This window comes from Nannospalax galili, unplaced genomic scaffold, assembly GCF_000622305.1.
Source record: "Nannospalax galili isolate Female #2095 unplaced genomic scaffold, S.galili_v1.0 scaffold996, whole genome shotgun sequence".
Lineage (NCBI taxonomy): Eukaryota > Metazoa > Chordata > Mammalia > Rodentia > Spalacidae > Nannospalax > Nannospalax galili.
In genome coordinates, this window is record NW_008339436.1 from 327,025 (window position 1) to 349,163 (window position 22,139).

General features: G+C 40.9%; 1 protein-coding gene across 1 annotated transcript in view; it reads left to right on the forward strand.

The window, feature by feature from the left end:
• LOC103735036 overlaps positions 1–22,139 on the forward strand; it is a 185,182-nt gene that overhangs the window by 123,083 nt on the left and 39,960 nt on the right. The window contains 1 exon segment of the mRNA XM_008834136.1: positions 4,758–4,803. Coding sequence (XP_008832358.1) covers positions 4,758–4,803 — 46 coding nt within the window.

The following is a 22,139-nucleotide window of genomic DNA, read 5'->3' on the forward strand; positions in this document are numbered from 1 at the left end:
CCTATTCCCTATTGGCAATTTGGGTAACCTCTTCAGAGGATGGTGTGATAAGAATAGGAGGTAGGAATTGGCTAGGCAGTTAAGATAAAAAGACCCCAAAGAAATGTAGCCGGTTTCTTGGCTAAAAGTCAAAATATCCTTGGGCCTGTTAGCAACATACTCTGTTCCAAAGGCCAAAAATGTCAAAGGTATTTGGGAGCTTGTATCTAATCCTTAAAAGATTTTAGGGTTATCTCTTCAGGGGGGGAACGTTGGAGGTGAGGGAGTGGGCATGGATTTCATCAAATCACCTTATATACATGTATGAAATTCTCAATAAAGTTTTTGTAAAAGTTAAAGAACAAAAGAAACAAAAACATAAGTTAAAAATAAATGAGTAAGCCAGGCGTGGTGGTGCACACCTTTAATCCCAGCACTCTGGAGGCAGAAGGCCTTGTGAGTTCAAGGCCAGCCTGGTCTACACATAGTGAGCCAGGACAGCTTGAGCTACAGGGAGACCCTGTCTCAAAAAGACAAATAAATAAATAAATAAATAAATAAATAAATAAATATATAAATAAATAAATAAATAATAAAGAGTAAAATAGGGGCTGGAGAGATGGCTCAGCCTCCCAAGTGCTGGGACTACAGGTATGTGCCACCACGCCCAGCTTATTTTTATTAAATAAATAATAAAAGTAGAATTCTTGACCCAGGCCTGGTGGCTCACACCTTTAGACTCAGCACTTTGGAAACAGAGGCAGGCAGATCTCTCTGTGATCAAGGCCAGCCTGGTCTACATAGTGATTTCCAGGCCAGCTGGGGCTACAAGGAGACCCTGTCTCAAAAAGACCAAAAAAAAAAAAAAAAGAAGAAGAAGAAGAAGAGCAGAATTCCTGGTGCGCTGGAGAAATGGCTCAGAAGTTAAGAACCCTGGCTTCTCTTGCAGAGCGCTCAAGTTCAGTTCTTAGCACCCACATCCACATAGCCACTAAAAAACATCCTTAACTCTAGTTCAAAGGGATCTGGCACATTCTTCTGGTCTCCATGGGCATTGCATGACATGGGTGCACCTACACACATGTAGACAAAACACATACACATAAAATAAATTTTTAAAAAATTAAATGTATAGCCAGGTGTGGTGGCACACACCTTTAATCCTAGCACTTGGGAGGCAGAGGCAGGTGGATCTTTGTGAGTTTGAGGCCAGCCTGGTCTACATAGTGAGTTCCAGGACAGCTGGGGCTACAGAGAGACCCTGTCTCAAAAAGATAAAAAAAAGAAGAAAGAAAAAAAGAAAATAAATTAAATGTAGAATTCTTTCCTTTGGCTAGAGAAAAATTTTGCATTCAAGAAGAAGTGCTGCTATTCTTGTTTTTTGAATCAATTTTATTCTGATGTTTTTTCTAATTAAAAACTCCCAAATAAAGTGGGGTTATCTGTGTTTGAAGTTTTATCCAGATAGAGATGGTTTCTGTTGTCTAAATAATAAGGGTTTAGGGCTGGAGAGATGACTGAGGGGTTAAGGCATTGGCTGCTCTTGCAGAGGACCTGAGTTTGACACCCAGCATCCACATGGTGGCTAACAACTTTCCATAACTCCAGTTCCAGGGGACTCCAACACCCTCTTCTGATCTCTGCAGACATCCCATGACACGGGTGCACTTACATACATGTAGGCAATATACTCATACATATAAAATAATTTTTTTTAAAATAATTACTAAATAATAAAGGTTCAGGAAAATATTTCAGAATCTTTTGTTTGTTTGTTTGTTTGTTTTGAGATAGGGTCTCCTTGTAGTCCCAGCTGCCCTGGAATTTGCTATGTAGACCAGGCTGGCCTTAAGCACAGAGCTCAAGTTCAGAGATTAAAGCCATGGACCACTGTGCCCCCAACAAGAAACATTTTTCATTAATCAGCTACAATCTTTCTTTCCAATAGCGTATGACCTAGCCAATTAACTTATCCTTATGTCTTGTGATCTTTTAATTTAAGATAAACACAGAATAGCTCATTATCATAAACTCTTGGTAGACGTACTGATGTTGGCTTAAGGATAAATTACTCAGTGGGAATGAAACAATGAGCAAGAAGAAATGAAAATTTCTCTAAATTAGGCAAATATTCCCATTCAAAGCAACACAGTTACTGTGTTTTGATGTGTGTAACTGAAACTTTTCCACTCAAACCATGGGAAACTAATTCCCACATAATGACTTTGTAAAATGTTGACAGCAACTGTATACTTCACATGCTTTAACATTAATACTTGAAAAAAACGGTTTTGGTAAATCATCCTTACATCATGTTCTTCATTAAAACTGATTTCAGAATATATTATTTTAAATTATACAAAGAATACGTATCATTAGCCCATTAGCCCAAAATACCATATTTGACTCCAAATTAGAAAATTGAGTTCTGAGATACACTAAGTTGTGGAGAAAAAAAAACCCACAAAAACCTAGAGATACATTTTTTTTTAAATGTAGATTAAGCATCCCCCTCCAAGAAAGCATTACATTATTTTTCAAATTCACACCTCTTTAATTTACCTGATTAATTAAATGGATTTACTGGGTTATTTATCTGATTGGGTACTATGGAATTGTATCATGATTTTTGGTGTCATGAAATGCTATCTATGGCCCCTAAGAGCTCATTTTAGGTTAAACAAATAAAGCAGGATTTTCAAAATTTTAGTGGTAAAATTAATGATAAAAAATGAAAATGAAAAAAAAAGATAAAATTAAACTGAGAAAAATCTTTAAGTTTTTTTTATATGTATGAGTGTCTTGCCTGTACATATATATGTGTACCATGTGTGTGCAGTACCCACAGAGGACAGAAGAGGGCATCAGATTCCCCAGGAATTGGAGTTAAAGAGGATTCTGAGCTACCATGGGTCCTGGGAACCCAATCTGGATCCTCTACAAGAGCAGCAAGTCCTCTTAAATGTTGAGCCATCTCCCCAGCTCTGAAAAAAAAATATTTTTATGGACTAAAATTATCACAATGAAAATAAGAGTCAAGTGATTTATAAAAACAACGAAAACAATCAAAGCTAAAATGTTACTTGAATTTCCATTAAAGGTTGAGGAAACCAGCAAGAAGCACCAAAGTCCTGAACTGGAAGTCTCAGAGAACCCACATCATGAGGTTGCTGACTACAGTGACAGTAGATTCATTCTAACAAGAAACAGTGGAAAAACTGAAAAGCCATTTCCTACTAAGGAAAAAGACAAACATGCAAAGTAAGATCATAGAAATATTTCAAAATAGATAATCATTTTTGTTGTAAAAATTCATTCTAACTTGGACTAATATTCATGACTAACAAATTTTATACCTCAGTAGAGGTATTCAGGTTTTGCATGGTTACCCAGAAATACATAAACAATTTGATACGATTTGTCTAATTATACTGACAAATATTTTCTTTTATAAAAAATATTTATTATTTTAATTTTATGTGTATGACTATATTGCCTCAATGGAGGTAAGTGCACTGGTGTCAGAAGAGGACATCAGATCCCCTGGAAGTGAGTTACAGATGAGTGGAGAACATCAATATTCATTTCTAGACCTTATGGACCATGAGGCCTCTGTTGTAGGTTGAAATATGCTGTGGTCATAAATGAGTGGACATGGCTATGTTCCCAAAGACCTTCATTTAAGGGAATGGGAGAGTGACCTAGGAATTTGAGCTCCTCCCTAGCATACTTAATGCTGTGATTTGGAGTCCCAATATAGCAAAGCAAACAACCAATCAAAACCACAGGACAAAAGAACTGCTAAAGCAATGGGTACGATTGACTTATTCATCAGCTAAGTTGCTAACACCTGTTATTGTATTCGCCTTCATATTTTGACTGTTAATTGTTATTGCTTCTAGCTGCTACATAAACACATTAGTTATAGAAGGGGGAATAGCATACAGGAAGTAGCCACACAATAAGCAGTTAGTAAATTAGTGAGTGGCATTTACCCTGGTGTGATTTTAAACATTTGACTAAATGCAAGTTTTCGTTTGAGTACGTCTTGACAACCTAAGTTTGTAAATATTATTTTGGGATTGTTTTGGCAGTTTCTAATCCATACTCTCTACATTTATTTTTCTTCTCTTAGAGAAGTCCAATATTGTGGGCATCATTTTGTTTTTGTTTTTTTTTTGTCTTTTTGAGACAGGGTCTCTCTGTAGCCCCAGCTGTCCTGGAACTCACTATGTAGACCAGGCTAGCCTAGGACTCACAGAGATCCACCTGCTTCTGCCTCCTGAGTGCTGGAATTAAAGACATGCGCCACCACACCTGACGCCACCATTTTTTAAAATTTTTTTCGTTGGCATTTATGAGAATTTCAGTTATGGCAAGCTATGCTAAATGAATTCCAAAGTTCATATGGATTTTATTAAAATCATGGGACCAAGGAGATGGCTCAGCAAGTAAAAGTGCTTGCCTGGCAGGCTTGATGATCTGAACTCAATCCTGGAGCCCATGTAAAGGTAGAAGGAGAAAACCGACTCCACAGAGTTGTCCTCTGACCTCCACGCACACACACACACACCATGGCACATACACAGACACAACAACAACAATAATAATATTTAACAATAAATATAAAGGTAACAAAATTAATAGATGTAAACTATTGTGAAACTATTTAGAGCCTTCAGTATCTGAAAGAAAAAGATAAAATTTGAATTTACTGCTTTATTGGTAACTGATCAGCAGAGTGTATTCTAACAGTGTATCCTGCTTAACTTGTACAGGGGGCTGGCAAAGAATGGTGTTTAAAGATCAGCCAACTTGTAGAAGGTAAGTGGTTTGACATCAGGGAGAAGTGGAATTTGAAAACTAGCCAACATTTAGAATCCAACTTTGAGAAGGTTTAAGTGGGCTGGTGGCTGCAGGAACATGCTATTCAAACAATACATGTGTTGGTTGGTTGGCATGTGCAGCATGTTTATTGGAGTGAGTTTGTATTTTCAGGAAGGAAGGATCTGACAGGGATTGGTTAGTGAATGAGCCAGTGGCACTGGTTGGCCAAGTGGATGGTAAACTGGTTTAAGTGACTAATAATAAGTAGGGAGGGCCGGGCGTGGTGGCACACGCCTTTAATCCCAGCACTCAGGAGGCAGAGGCAGGCGGATCTTTGTGAGTTCAAGGCCAGCCTGGTCTACATAGTGAGTTCCAGGACAGCTGGGGCTACATGGAGATCCTGTCTCAAAAAGACCAAAAAATAATAATAAGCAGGGAGGAAGGTTGATTCTTTCCTAAGTTTGAGGGAAACTTACCGAGATTTTTTTTTTTCAATAAACTTTTCAAAATGATCTTAATACCCTCTAGAATTACCAAATTATTATTGGAGTTTGACTCTTGGTGAATTAATAATTGAGTTCATCTCTTCTAATTTTTTTAGAAACTTAGCCAGTAGAGTTATCTATACAAACCTTCCACAAATAAAAATTACTTCTGTGTTTTGCTTATAGAACTTTTAGGGGCTCATAACATATTAAATTCTTGTGAGGGATTTCCAGTGACAAAATTCAGCATCTTTATAAAGATTTTTGGGCATATGCTTGTGATGGCATATGAGGATTCCATATAAAAGAGATTTACAATGGTCTATTGATAAACATGGTCTCTTATAACAGGATTAAAAACTAGGCAAAATGTGTCTGAGCTAATAAAGCAGCTGAGGAGGGGGAAAAACTAGGCAAAATTATACAAGATTAGTCAAATTGTTTTATTTACAAAATCAAAACTTATCAGTATATTGTGATCTTTGAACTCTGTGTATTGCTAAATATTTTCAAAATAAGGTTTGCCACAAAGATATCTCCTAAATTCTCTATTTCACATTGTATTGACTCATGGTGTTCTTTAGTAAACATAATATTTAAAATTATTATATTTAGGACTGGAGAGATGGCTCAGCGGTTAAGAACACTGGTTGTTCTTAGAGAAGACCTGGGTTCGAATCCCAGCACCCACATAGCAGCTAACAGCTGTCCATAACTGTAACTCCAGTTCCAGGAGATCCGACAGCCTCTTCTGTTCTCCATGGGCATTGCACGACATGGGTGCACTTACCTACACGCAGGCAATACATGCATACACATAAAAATAATAAATAAAATATTTTTTAAAAAATTATATCTAAAATCAAAATCGGATTTAGCATATACCTAATCTTTATTCCCATGAGTGAACACTGTTCTTTGGACGCTGAGTTCCAGACTCTGAGTGCAGCATTCAAGGTTAGTTTGGCATTCATCTCTGGAAACTCACATCTGTGTATCTTACATTTTTCCTTTTAAGTTTATAGGCAACACCTGGTTGAAATGCACCTGGTCTTTGCGCTTACATTCTGTTTCCTAACTAGAATTTTTTCCAGTGTTTGCCTCGTGAGCTTTTCTGTTACTTTTATCTCTTCTGTAAAGCCTTACACCTGCTCAGACACAGCCTTGATCCATGAACTCCTATCTCACTGCTGCAGCATGATATCTTTACCTATTTTAAGGATCGATGAGTATAACTTTGCTTATCCTTAGCTGGTACTTTTTTACAATTATAACATTTTTACAGTTATAAAAGGATTTAGATGGAGAGGTGCTGGAATATTACAAATTGCTTTTTCACCATGGTCAATAGAATTACTAGAAAACATTGGTTTTTATGAATTTTTCAAAGGAGTGTTCCTGACTTGCATATGAAAGAAGCAAAGAAAAGTGAAACAGAAGGGCAGACCTCCAGAGCAGCTGTGACTGCACCAATCTTGGAGAGGTCCGCTCCAGAGGCCAGTGGTGTGCTGATGAAGGCTGGTCACCATTCAAGTCAAGTGGATTAGGATGAAAGAAGGTAAAAAGTATTAATTCTTTCTTTCCTATGCAGGAAAGTTAACATTGATTATGTTTTCCGGAAGAAAACCGACTAGTCTGTATCCAAAACAAGGGTATACTCTATCAGCACTGCTGAAAGATTCAGATATAAAAACCTAACTGTGCCAGGGTGGGGGGTGGTAAATATAAGTTTTGTTTTGTTTGTTTTTGGTCTTTTAGGTCTTTTTGAAACAGAATCTTCCTGTAGCTCCAGCTGGCCTGGAACTCACTATGTAGAACAGGCTGGCCTTGAACTCACAGAGATTTACCTGCCTCTGCCTCCCAAATGCTGAGATTAAAGGCATGCGCTATCAGGCCTGGCAGTTGTTGTTGTTGGTTTGTTTTTTATGAGTACGAGTGTATTGCCTGCATGTATATAAAGTACACCCGTGTCATGCAGTGCTCACAGGGGTCAAAAGAGGGTGTCAGATCTCCTGGAACTGGAGTTAAGGATCGTTGTTAGTCGCCATGTGGGTGCTGGGAATCAAACCCAGGTCCTCTGCAAGAGCAGCCAGTTCTTAACTGCTGAGCCATCTCTCCAGCCCCTCTAAATGCGATTTTGCAAAATACTCTTGAATATAAAGTTTGTCGGTTTATTTGTTGTTGTTTTGTTTTGAGACAGGCTCTCCTGGTAGCCTCACCCTGGCCTGGAACTACTATGTAGACCAGGCTGGCCTCAATCTCACAGAGATCTGCCTGCTTCTGCCTCCTGAACTCTGAAACTAAAGGGGTGCAAAAAAAATAAATAAATAAAAACAAAAACACTCATTTTAGCTGGGCATGGTGGCACACGCCTTTAATCCTAGCACTTGGGAGGCAGAGGCAGGGAAATCTTTGTGAGACCGTGAGATCAAGGCTAGCCTAGTCTACATATTGAGTTCAAGCCCACTGGGGCTGCAGGGAGATCCTGTCTCAAAAGGACAATAAAAAAAAATCAAAACCAGAAACTAAAGGTGTGCACAACCACGCCCTGCATTCAGTTTAATAGTTGTTGTGTACATGCTGGTGAAGAACAGAAAAGACTTTATGTACAATAGAGAAGTAAGCTCGCAGTACATGTTCTAGTTTGGTTTCTGTTGCTGTGATAAACACCAGGACCAAAAGCAACTTGGAGAAGAAAGGGTCTATTTGACTTACATGTTACAGTTCATCATCAGGGAAAGTCAAGGGAGAAACTCAAGGCAGGAGCCTGGAGGCAGGAGCCTGGAGCAGAGACCACAGAGGAGTGCTGCTTGCTGGTTTACTTTCCCTGGCTTGCTCAGCTACATTTCTATACAGCACAGGCACATCTGCACAGGGATGGCACCGCCCACAGTGGGCTGGACCCTCCTACAGCAACCAACAATCAAGAAAATGCCCCAGAAATAACTGGTCACAGACCAATCTGATGAGGGAAATTCCTCAACAAAAAGTGTCCTCCCAGGAGATGCTAGGTTGTGTCAAACTGACAATTAGACCTATCATAAGTACTAATATATTTTGTCCCTTAAGCCCAATTCCTGTTTATAGTGGAATCCACCCATATGTACTTTAAATCTAAACGTTATGTACATATAAAACAAATTACAACGTAGAGATTGTTATATTCAAAGACACTAGTATTTTTTTATGTCTAACATTTGCCTGAAAGTTGTGTTTTTGATTTTGTTTTTTGGGTTTTTTTTTAGGGCCTACAAAAAACAATCTAAGGAGACGCACAAGGTATTGTAAAAGTGATCAGAAACCTAGCTTGATTGGTAACAGAGCAAAGCAGGCCACAGGGAACTCAGAGCAGTTGCTCTGGGCTGCAGCCTAGTGACTGTCACACCTTGGAAGCAGCTGCAGCTGTGGCGGCTGCCTTCAGCATCACCACAACCCTGAGCAGAGACACAGAGAACCTGCCACCTCTGAGTGCCCACCCTCAGCCCTGCCTACCCCAGCCTGGCACCATGGGTTTCTGGTAGGGAGTTGGGCCTTTGTGCCCGCCCTGTTGACATGATCATAACAAGGAAGGTTTTGGTACAATAGAGGTTCAACAAGAGTCATCACACCAAGGACAATATATCTTATACCAGGTTGCCAATAAGAGTAACCCCAGCAAGCTACAATCTAGGACTAGAACAAGGAATCTCATCTGATTTCTCTTGTTCTGGTTTTTGTTCCTATCATTTTTAACAATCCTCAATGTTATTTAAGAAATTTGAAGATCATTTTGTGAATGATACAGGACCTAATCATTCTATAGTGATGAGTACTATGATTCTTAACATGGGAACCTGAATTGATTTTATCAATTTATGAAAGAGACATGTTGAATACATTAACCAGTGACTACCATTTTCTTTTTATTTAATGCTTGTTAAAAACAAAAGTACAAACTGGAGAGATGGCTTAGCAGTTAAGAGCAGTGGCTACTCTTCCAGAGGACCCAGGCTTGGTTCCCAGCATCCATATGGCAGCTAAAAACCATCTTTAACTCCAGTTCTAGGGGATCTGATGTCCTCTTCTGGCCTCCTCAGGCATTGCACAACACAGGTGCACATACACACATGCAGGCAAAATGCTCATACACATAAAATAAAAGTTAAAAGTTACTCCAGGGAGTCACTTCTTTCTGCTGGAGATGGAGAGACTGTGGTGTCTGATGTTACTGAAGAAGGAAAGATGTGGAAGCAGCAGGTTTTCAGGTCCTGGTAGTTTCCGTTTGAGGCAATAAATATGCAGCAGATTTTAACCATTTGGAGGCTACCCAGGATCCTTCACATAATTTGCCTGCAAAATTAACAAAACAGTGAATTTGGAGGGGGCAGTGGAGGGCGCAGGGATAAAGGGTTGATGATGCTCCCAAGTCAGCCTGAATAAGGTTGGTAAAGGCCCAAATTTAGGCCAAAGGTTTTTAGTTTTCTACATCTGGTGACCAAATGGGCATCCACCCAGCATCCCAGCCCTCTGTGCATGGATTAGGGTGGGGATGGAGGGTGCTAAGAACTAGGGTGCAGAACAACCTAGACCCAAGAGACAGAATATGCACCTGGGCTATCAACCTTGATTCTGCAGGGGCCCTCCTTGCCCAGGACAGCCGAGAGGAAGGCGATGATGAGGAGACCAAATGAGGCTCAAGGTTGGCATCCACCCCAAAGTTCATCCCATTGAAACTTCAGTTACCAATACAGATGCCCAGAAATCCCCAAACCAGAGATGGCAGTGAGGAAAACATCTTGTTCATCAGCTGAAAATTCCTTGTCTCTACAGACTCATCCCAAAGGCTAAGAGATGGCAGGCCTACCCTCTCTACTATCATCCCTTTTGGTTTAACATCCAACAAGAAAGGAAGTGAAATCCCAGCAATTATGAAGGAAGAAAAGACTGGAATGAAGCCAGGCAATGCTCGCCCAGATAACTAGAAATAGTTGTATTATCTATGTAGCATGAGGTGTTAGCTATTTATAACTTAAAAACGTCTTTTTGTTCTGATAATAATTATTTGTTTTCAAAAGTCTCCTTTTTCTCAATTTGCCTTTGACGATCCTTTAAAATCTTTTCATATCTGGCCAAGTTGAGATTTTTAAGAACTTTAATTCTAATTTTTAATGAATATCTAAGTTGACTTTTCTTTTTAAGTAAATTCTTGGGGCAGTCAAGATGGCTCAGTGGGTAGGGCCACTTGCTATTCAAGTCTGCCATTCTGAGCTAAATCCCTGGCATCCATGTAAAGTTGGAAAGAGAGAATCTACTCCACAGAGTTATCCAATGACCTCCATATGTGCACCATGATGCTTGTAAATAATAATAGTAATAATAATAACAACTATTTAAAGTAACTGCATCCACTTGTTAATATAACAAGGTCTCATAAAAGGTATCAAAACATGATTTTATTAACATATTCCATAAAAAGCAATGTAGAGGCACCCACATCATGGCTAGCAACCATCTGTAGCTCCAGTTCCAGGGGATCTTTCTCCCTCTTCTGGCCTCTGTGGTCATTGCATGCATGTAAGGCACTTACAGGCAGAACACCCATACACATAAAAACAAATCAAACAAAAATAAATAAAAAAAATAAAAAGCAGCGTGGGGTGGAGAGATGGCTCAGCAGTTAAGAGCACTGGCTGCTCTTGCAGAGGACCCGAGTTCAAATTCCAGCACCCACGTGGTGGCTAACGATCGTCTGTAATTCTAGTTCCCTGGGATCTGACACCTTCTTCTGGGCTTTTACCCTCTTTTGTGCTCTTACATACATGCAGGCATAACCTTCAAACATTAGATAGACAGACAGATGATAGATAGATAGATAGATAGATAGATAGATAGATAGATAGATAGATAGATAGATAGATAAAATTAATTAATTAATTGATAATTGAATATTTTTAAAAATAGGGGCTGGAAAGATGGCTCAGTGGTTAAGAACACTGGTTTTTCTTGCAGAAGATCCAGGTTTGAATCCCAGCACCCACATGGCACCTAACAACGGTCTGTAACTCCAGTCCCAGGGGATCGGACAGCCTCTTCTGACCTCCTCAGGCACTGCACGACACGGGTGCACTTACCTACATGCAGGCAATACATGCATACACATAAAATAAAAAATAAATAAAATATTTAAAAAATAAAACAAAAGCCAATGTGATGTTATATCAGTGAAATATATTATAAATATAATTCACCTGATATAATATCACATTGCTTTTTTATTTTTATATGTGAAAAAAGATAATTTTCTAAAGGAATAAACCTTGGAAAAGGGATTAAGAAGCAGGAGACATTAATCAGGGTATCCTTTGGCAATATCAATTTTGTCCAGAATTTCCCACATTCTGCTTCTGTATTTTATTAAGTTGTAAACTAGAATTTCTATGCATTTAGTACACGCCATATATATTTTGAGAATGTTTTTGAAATACTGCAATTTATTTTATAACTCAAAACCCAAATAAACGAAGTGGAAGAAACTGACGATATAAGTCATTATACAGCTGAAACAGCCTCAGACAGGGGTGAGTTGTCTTCCCTTGCCACAAGGACATCTTGCCGCTCACTGAACACCTCCGAATGGAGTGTCAAGTCAGGTCACTGCGTAAGTAGGAGACCTTTCAATGCACATTACAGTCACGTGTTCATAACTTAGTTCTGGTCCAACAAGAAATGCCCTATATATTAAAATAAAAGGAAAACCACTATAAACTCCAACCAAAGAGCTCTGCTCACTGCCTCTGCACTCAGTGTGAGTGCCATTCTGAGTCTTTTAATGGACTTCACCATCTTAGATCTGACTACCATTGTCTCTGCCTTTAAAAGTGGTGGTGCACACCTTTAATCCCAGCACTCAGGAGGCAGAGGCAGGCAGATCTCTGTGAGTTCAAGGCCACCCTGGTCTACATAGTGAGTTCCAAGACAGCTGGGGCTACAGGGAGACCCTGTCTCAAAAAGACCAAAAAAAAAAAAAAAAAACTAGAATTCCTCTTCTTCAAACCATGATCTACTCTGTAACTATAATAATTCATTACAATTTTTATCATTATATTTTATTTTTATTTTATGTGATGAGTATTTAACCTGCATGTATGTAAGTACACCCTGTGCATGCAGTACGCTTGGAAGCCAGAAGAGTGTATCAGATCCCTAGAACTGGAGTTATGACTGTTATAAACTGCCATATGGTTGCTAGAAATCCAATCCAGGTCCTCTACAAGAACTGCAAGTGCTCTTAAATGCTGAGCTATCTTTTCAGCCCCATAATGATTTATTTTTAAAAATCAGAACCTTTCATGTTAATCTGCTATTTAAAACTCAGCTGTACTTCTCACCGTAAAAGGTTAAAGATCTCGCTCGCTCACTCACTGCCCTCACTTTTTCCTGTATCTCTTTGTCCCACTACTTTTTGGATATTTGTTATTATAACAACTTTCTGTTTTCTGTAGCTTTTCTGAGGTATTCTTGAACAAAATCAACTGCTGTGTATAAAGTGTGCCATTTGGCAGGTGTTCTCACACTTAAACACATGCCTCATTGTCATAATCAACAGGGATAACAACAAATCGTTTCTGTACATAAGTTTCCTCAAATTTTTAATATTCTCCTATTAAGAAACTACCCATTTATTTCTGAAAGTATGTGTGTCATCTTCTACTCACGTTATCATTATGTAGGAGTTATAATTCCTAATTCCTCTGTATTTTTAGATATGGCCTTATTACAGGCCTTTTTCATTTCAGCCACTAGTGGGTGGCTGTATTTGTGGCTTTTTTTCTTTTCTTTTTATTTTTCCTTTTTTAGACAGGGTCTCCCTGTAGCCCTAGCTGGCCTGGAACTCACTATGGAGACCAGGTTGGCCTTTACCTCACAGAGATCTGCCTGCCTCTTCCTCCTGAGTGCTGGGACTAAAGCCATATACAACCACACCCAGCTTGGTTACTTTTTTTTATTTTGGAGTCTTGGTAAGGATCACCTTGGTAAGGATCCTTGGGCTGGCTTTGAACTCAATGTGTATGTAGCTCAGGTACTCAATTAATGTTGATACTCTTGTGTCAGTCTTCTGTGCAGCTGAAATAACAGATCTATATGACTAGGTGTTCAAGTTTCCTTTTCTGCTCCTGTGATAAACCACTCTGACCAAATTCATTCAACTTGGGGAAGAAAGGGTTTATTTCAGCTTACACTTCCAGGTTAGTCCATCACTGAGGGAAGTCAGGGCAGAATTCAAGGTAGGAACCATGGAGGAACAGTGCTTGCTGGCTATTCTCTGACTCACTGTCACCCAAGTTCTCTCGGGGTCTCTTGCACTATCAGACAAACCATATAACATATTTTTATGTGAACTTATAGTTTATACCATGGAGGGGGAGTAACTCACAAAGAGACAAACACTGGGTGCCCAGTTCTGTGCCACCACTCAGAGCCCACCATTCCAGATCTCAAGCCAGCCACTCCAGATTGCTTCCGAGGCCTGCCCACAGTCACCTGCTAGCTTTTCCCCATGCCTCTTGGGCCCCTAGTCTCACCTGAGGTCAGTAAATACTGGGCCATTCTTCTCCTGTGCTCCTGTCACGGTTCCTGTCCAAGATGGCACAGAAAGCCCCTCCTCTCATGGCTAGCTCTCCACAGTCAATTCTCCTCAGCAGGCCCTGTCCCTTGGAGGAAACAGGCTGTTAGGGACACACTCACTCACAGACCCATGCTTAGCTAGCCTTGTTTTACAGTTTAGAACCACCTACCTAGGGATGGTGCTGCCCACAGTGGACTGTACCCTCTGTATCAATTAGCCACCAAAACAATGCCCCACAGATATGTCTGCAGGCCAGTCTGAGCTAGAAAATTCCTGTTGAGGTCTCTCTTCCCCAGTAACTGTAGGCTGTGTCAAGGTGAAAATAAAAACTAACCAACATGAAGGGTAAAGACCAGCTTGGATCAGGAGGGAAGCTTCTCCTGGAACGTGGGGTTAGGGCTGAATTGTAGGGTGGGCTCAGCTTTCAGTAGGCTTGGTGTTTGTATCTGATTTAACATAGTGTCTTTTCCAATACTGTTGCCAATATTTAAGCAGTTTTATAAAGATATTTTTATTTTTGAATTCCAGTTTGATTTGTCATCATGGAACATTTCTCATTGTTTAAATTGTTTTGACTTAATTTTTTTTTTGTCTTTTTGAGACAGCATCTCCCCGTAGCCGCAGCTGTCCTGGAACTCCCTATGTAGACCAGGCAGGCCTGGAACTCACAGAGATCTGCCTGCCTCTGCCTCCCGAGTCCTGGGATTAAAGTCATGCACCACCATGCCCGGCATTTGACTTAATATTTGTATGAAGATTTATTTACAGTATTAGGTTCTGATTTGTTACAAAGCACACTTGTGTTTAAGACTATTCTGCCTGTTCTGTCCCTTACTAAGTAGGTGGGATTGGAATCTCATGTATTTGTGAATTTCTTTTGGCAGTTTGGTCAACATTGTGTCTTGTATTTGTAAAGTTACTGAAAGCACAGAGTGAGGACTTGCATCTTCTTGATTAATTGATCAATTTGTTGTTTTGAAATGAGTTCATTTGTTGCTGCCAGTAGTCTGTGAAATCTAATTTGGTATTAATATAGCTATTCCTGGTTAAATACCTTTTGTCAACTATTAGTCTGGTATATTTTTCTTCTTATATCTACACTGTATTTTATATAATATTTTTATTTAATCTTGAATTTCATATATATGAAATGTGTTTTGATCAAATACCCCTCCAACTCCTCAATCTCAAACTCTGGGCTTCCCCACACATTCCCCTCCTCAGCTTCAAGTACTTTTTTAACCACTGAGTTCAATTGGTGCTGCCCACATGCGCATGGGTATGGGCCATTGAAGCAACCTACCAGGGACCACACACCTGAAGAAAATTTACTCTCCCTCCAGGAACAGCCATCAGCTGCCAAAGGCTCCTCAGCTCAGGGTGGGGCCCCACAGGCCACTCCCCTGTCCTTGCAGGAATGTTGACTGCCTCCATCTTATGAAGGTATTAGGAGGGTAACTTGGGTAACTATGAGTTCATGAGTGCAACAGGCCTGTTATGCCTGGAATTAGACTGCTTTTTTTTTTATTGCAGGATGGAATAAGAGCTTTTTTATTTCAGCTTGACAATCTTTTCTTTGAAGTTTTCAATCATTTTCATTCTGTATATTGATTGATGTGCTAACTTTTTTTGCTGGGGATAGGAGTAAAATCTTCCAGTCCAAAATTTGCACACATCTTTTTGACTCCCCAAACTTAACTGCTAGGAACCGTTGCAGAATGGAATTCTTAATGATCACACAAATAGCTAATCAACACAGATTCTATAGGGTAAATGTATAACATATGATAACAATGCATAAGAACTGTGAAGTCACTTCTACTCCAACTGCCGGTTGACTTGAGAGATAATCCTAGACACTACTGGCGTATCAAGGCAAGTGAAGCAGATGTCCTACACAGTTATGAGGTTGCTGCAGAGGCACAGGTACAGAACATGGCATTTTTACCCTGTTTATATTTGTCTTGACTTCAAGCCATATCATCTACAGTATATAGTATGTATTCATAAGCTTTAATAAACCATTTATTGTAGTTTCCTGTATGTCTTGTTTTATTAACAAATTGTAAAATAGACTATTATATACATATATTTTATACATTCATGACATACATTTTAATTTTTCAATATTTCTATAGTATGTGGTTCTGTGAATTTTTCAGATTATATGAAAGCTGCTAACAATTTAAAATACAGTGTATACATGGACCTCCCACTGTTTAAACATGCCTCATTCAAGAGTGAGCAGTAATTGTTTATCTGCCATTGTGCTGTTTAATTTCTATCAGTTTGGAAATGTTGGAGCAAAATTTGATTTTTAAAAAATTAGCTCTCATGATTTTCCTTCTCTTTAAATTTCAACATGGGAAACATTTAAGTTATGTTAAACAGCTTGATCCTTCATGGTCCTGTTCTTTGTTTTTTGTTGTTGTTGATTTTTTTGGGGGGGTCTTTTTTAAGACAGGGTCTCCCTATAGCCCCAGCTGGCCTGGCACTGACTATGTAGACCAGGCTGGCCTTGAACTCACAGAGATCCGCCTGCCTCTGCCTCCCAAGTACTGGGATTAAAGGTGAGCACCACTATACCTGGCTTCATGGTCCTGTTCTTACAGTTTGTTAGAAGTAACAGAACAGAGCTCAGCCTCATGTCCTCTCCCCAGTGTTGGGAGGACCTTTCTGCTAACCCATTGCACTATGATTTATGAGTTTGTCTAGCCTGTCTGTTGGACATGGATACTCTTCCTGACACACTGTGAGTATGGCACAGTTTCCTGTAATCATTATACTTCTTCCATCAGTCATAGATGACCTTCCTGACACATGTGATTTTTGTTACTCTGATCAATACTAAGGGCCCTCAGCAGATCTGCAGCATTATTTTCCACACAGCTCTCCTCCCTCTAGTGTTCTGTCCAGTGTTCTGTGATTTCAGCAGGCCTTGGTTTTGCTAGACTCATCTTCCTCACTGTAGGGAATCACATTAGTTCCTTCTCCTTGTTTCATGGTCTGGACAGTGTCTTGACAGAGAGAGGTAACAGCTGGGAAACTTTCATCTGTTTCCTGTCAATCCATAGATCATTGTCTTCACAATACATTATCTTAAAAATTGTCGATAAATAGGCTAGAGAGTTGGCTCAGTGGTTAAGAGCACTGGCTGCTCTTTCAGAGGACCTGGGTTTTATTTACAGCACCCACATGGTAGCTAACAACCATTTGTAAATCCAGTTTCAGGGGAATCTCACACCCTCTTTTGACCTCCAAGGGCATTGCACAACACTGATGTATCTACCTACATGCAGGCAATATACTCATGCACATAAATAAATTTTTAAAAATTTTGGCTATTTTGGTTTTCTGTTGTTTCATCCTGAAATGAAACCAGTACCTTTTTTTTTTTTTGGTCTTTTTTTTAGGTCTTCCTGTAGCCCTAGCTAACCTGAACCTTGTTATATAGATCAGGCTGGCCTTGAACTCAGAGATCTGCCTGCCTCTGCCTCCTGAGTGCTAGAATTAAAGGCATGCACCACCACGCCCAGAAAGCCAGTAACTGTTAACACCATTTTGGATGAAAGCAGATTTCAGTGGAGGCTTGGTAAATGGCATAGACTATCTAGAATATTCTTCACCCTCTGTAACTGATTCCAGCCCATCCTTTGATTTTTCTGTAGCTGTTTCCCCAGGACAGCTACCTTGACCCATTTTAGAACAAATTTCCTTAGGTGGTCACAGTACTGCTTTCCCACAACACCTATCTCAATATATAATGATCTTTTTATTTGCACCTTTTTTTCTTATAAACAGAATTTATTTAGCTTACAATTCCAAAGGGGCAAGAGTCCATCATGGTAGGGAGGCATGGTGGCAGAGGTGGCTGGAGGACCAACTGGGGGAAAAATGTCCAAATACTTTGAGCCTATTGGGAATATTCTCATTCAAACTACCACATTACACTTCCTGGGCCCCATAGGCTCATGACCATAAAAGATGCAAAATGCATTTAGTCTATCCTTAAAAGTCCCTATAGTCTTTACCAGTCTCAATACTATTCAAAAGTTCATGGTCTAAAGTCTCTCCTGAGACTGAGGGCAATCTCTTAACTGTAAGCCTCTGTGAAATCAAAAGACAATCAGGTGTGGCGGCTCATGCCTTTAATCCCAGCACTCAGGAGGCAGAGGTAGGCAGATCTCTGTGAGTTCAAGTCCAGCCTGGTCTACATAGTGAGTTCCAGGACAGCTGGGGCTACAGGGAGACCCTGTCTCAAAAAGACCAAAAAAAAATCAAAAGACAAATTATATACTATCAACATACAGTGGAATCATATACACACTCCCATTCCAAAAGGGAGGAATAGAAGAACAGTGAGGAAATACCAGACCAAAACAAGACCAAAAACCAGCAGGGCAAACACCAAATCCAGTGGCTCCATGTCCCAACTTCTGGGACTTTACTTCCTTAAAGGGCTTAGATGGCTCAGCCTCTCCAGCTTTGCTGTGTGAAACATACATCTCTCTCTTGGGCTGGTACCACTCTGTATGCAGCTCTCCTTGGCAGATGTCTCACAGCTCTGGCATCACAAATGTTTTCTTGAGGTCTCTACTGCCAACCAGGATTCACCTTTACAACTTCACACAATGGTCTATCAGGGCCTTCGTTATGCACACTGCCTGGCCATGGCAACTCTCTGAAACCACAGAGGAAGAACCAATTGTTGGAACCCCAGTTTGGGGTACCCAACGTCCATAGGAGGCCGCGCCCCAATAACTCAGTCCTCAGACCAGGAGATGCAACAAGCATGAGGATTTATTATGTTTTGCAAAACGGACCCCTGCCTCACTTGGAGGGCAGAAGCCCAGAGCCCAGTTCACAGGCTTCTTTTAAAGACAAAGACCACAAACTAGAGAGAAAGCAGCAGTAACGTTACAAGTGGCGGCTATGTGCCAAGCAAAAAAGCAGTGGCTATGTGCCAAGCAGAGGTAGGGGGGGATTTCTGGGATGATTTCCAGCTTTGGGCAAAGAGCATGAAAAAGGTCAGCTCAGCTTGTTCTTAGCATTCAGAATTATTTTTTTATTTTTACTTCTTTGTACAGTTCTTTGGCCTGAAGGACTTATTTCCTTGTTTTTAGCCTAGGGGGACTGAATTAGGGTCCTTCACAATGACCCCTTCACTCTTGCATCTTTCATGCCTCTAAAGCTAGCACCATGTGAACAACACTGCCAAGTTTGGCTGCAAGTTTGGGATGTATCCCAGTCTGCTTTATCCACTTTCAAAGTTTTTTCTTCAGTAGTTTTCTAAAAACTCCTGCTGCATTTTCCTTTCACATGTTAGAGACTTAGCTCGGTGTGGTCTTGCCCTGGAGGCACTCTCTGCATTGTTTAAGTGCAAATCTCTAGGCCTTACCTTAATCACTTTCATCTCCTTGTCTAAGAGATCTTCTCCTTCAGCACATGACTTGGCTCCAGCATTAATCTCTTCCTAGTACTCTTTTTCAATCCAAACTGTACATTCTGCATTTCTTTCTGCCCCATTTGCTCTTTTTCACTGTAGATCTGCATAATATTCACCATTAATAGCCATGTCACCATTTCTACATTAGGCTGCCTTGAAATAGCCTCCACCAGAGAAATTAATCCACTGCTTTTCAACTTAGCTTCAGGCAAACTTTTTGGCTATTGGCAGACTCCATCCAGACTCTGCCAAAATATCCCAATTGCTGCTTAAGTCCTTATTTCCCTCTGGAACTGCATTGTTCTCAGCACTGCTTTCTTCCTGGCACCTATTCCAGGCTCTGCTTACAGCAGTCAACCACTTTTCTAGCCCAAACTTCCAAAGTCTTCCATATTCCTCTAAAACCCCACATGGTCAGATTCTTCACAGCCAACAGCCCACTCTCTGGTACCAATTTCTGTCTTAGTTACTTTTCTGTTGCTGTGATAGGAACACCATGACCAAGGGAACTTATAAAAGGAAAAGTTTATTTAGCTTATGGTTCCAAAGGGACAAGAGTCCAGCATGGCGGGGAGGCATGGGGGCAGAGGTGGCTGGAGGAGGAGTAGAAGCTAAACTCTCACATCTTCAAGCAGGCACAGGAAGTAGAGCTTGTGCCTTTTCTCCACTAGATTTGAAGCTAAACAAAAGCAAGGTCTCATTTTCTTTATCTACTGAAATTTAATGCTGTGTGTATCTCATTATAAGCACACAGTACATATTTTCCCAGTATGTGAGTGAATGTGAAAATATATTCCTCTGAACAGAATATGACCATATATAATTTGCTTTCATGTTGTTCTTGTGGGGACCTTGCATAGGTCCCAAAGGAAGTTACTGGGGGTGTGGCCTGGCTTGCTTTGAAAGTCTGAAGAATACTTCCGCACTGCTGAGGAGTGCATGATCAGCACGCATGACCATCCTTAAGATACACCCTCGGGGGGGAGGGGGTAGTTCCAGATGCCTTTATAAGCTCTGTAATACCTGCAATAAATGAGTCCCTGCCTGACTAGACTCCCCGTTGCTTCTGAGTGTCCCCGGGCATTGGGGGTGGCGTGGGCTGGTGAACGGAGTGCTTACTCATCCCCAATTATCACTGCGCCAGGGGTCACTGGTTCAAACCCCCGGCAACTGGCGCCCAGTGTGGTGCTTGAAGGAAGTTGAAAAGAAAAAAGAAGAAAGAAAGAAGGAAGAGGTTCAGGATAAGCAAGACCCTAAATGTGGGTAACGCAACTTTTAAGTTTGAAGACACGGCGCTTAAAACGCTGAGAGATATGCTTAAAAGCAGGGGATTGGATTTGTCAGATCCCGTAGTCCAAAAGGTTTGGGCAGAGGCGATTCATTTGGCTTCCTGGCTACTTGGGGCTAATGTATTTAGTGGGGATACAGGCGAACATGTGGAACAAAGGGAGGTTCAATTGGGGGTGAATCTGCCACTGGAGTTCTACCCTATTATTTCAGCCTTAAAGTCATGCTTTCGGCCCAAGAGCCCTAAGCCCTCGGTGCCACCTCCTGACGAGCCTTCAGAAACCCCGACATGGGAATCATGGGAAGGGTTTGAGGAAAAAGGCAGAGATGCAACAGCAGTGAAACCAAAAGCAGCCAAAGTAACAAGCGGCACCTCGGGCATGCCCTGGCCAGCTGCAGAGCCTCCCGGGCAGAAGGGCAGGGTGGAGCAGAGCGCGCAGGGTTGGTGGCAAAAGCCACCCACCCCACCTGCCTTGAACTAACACATGAGCAGGTCAGGGGCCCATGGGAAAGCCAGACAGGTACCGCTCCCTGGCTGGTAATTGGTGGTGTGGCGGCTGCCAGGCGCATTTTTAAAAAAAAAAACAAAAAAACAAAAAAACAAAAAAACAAAACCACCTTTGGCTGTGTGCCGCAACCAGCTCTGGGAAAGCTGAAAAGGCCCAGGGGAAGGTGGCTCGGGGAGAGGCCCCACCCCTTCAGTTCCACGGGTGGCCAAGGAACCACCCCACCCCCGAGTGCTACAGCTCCGTGGGCAGCAGCACTCACTGAATCCTGGGCCGAGGGAGCCCTTAGTAAAGCCTACAATGTTTTCACTGACTGAGGCAGATGTGGAGAAACCAAAAAGCAGCTCAATTCAAGGAACTCATGGCCATTGTTTTCTGACAGTATTCAGACTCGTATGCTCCTTAAAGAGAGAGAAGGCCCTATCTTCTTACAGCATCTTAGCGGGCACCAAGGAGTGCCTGGGCTTTTATCCCAAGACAATGCAGAGGCAGACTAGAGGGCTTACAGGTAGCACCTCTGCAACAGCCAGGGGTAAACCCCAGGGGACTCAAGCCCAATTCCTTGTGGCAAACGGATGTCACACACTATGCTCCTTTTGGAAAGCTTAAGTATATTTTTGTGTCCATTGACACATTCTCACATGCCTGTTGGGCTACCGCTCATACAGGAGAGAAGCCTAAACATGCTCAGTCTCATTTTCTCAAGTGCTTTGCTACGTTGGGATTTCCCCAAAGAATTAAAACTGATAATGGACCATGTTTTGTGAGTAAAAATTTACAAGATTTCTTCTCACTTTGGGGAATTCAACACAATACAGGAATTCCCTACAATCCCCAAGGTCAAGCCATTATAGAACACAACCATCAAAACCTAAAAAAATTCAATTACAAAAACAAAAAGGGGGAATAGCCCCCACCAACAGTTGGGTATGGCCTTATTCACCATTAATGCTCTTAATTTTCAAAAAAATCTGTTGGAATCCCGGTTTCAGAAGCATTGGGGA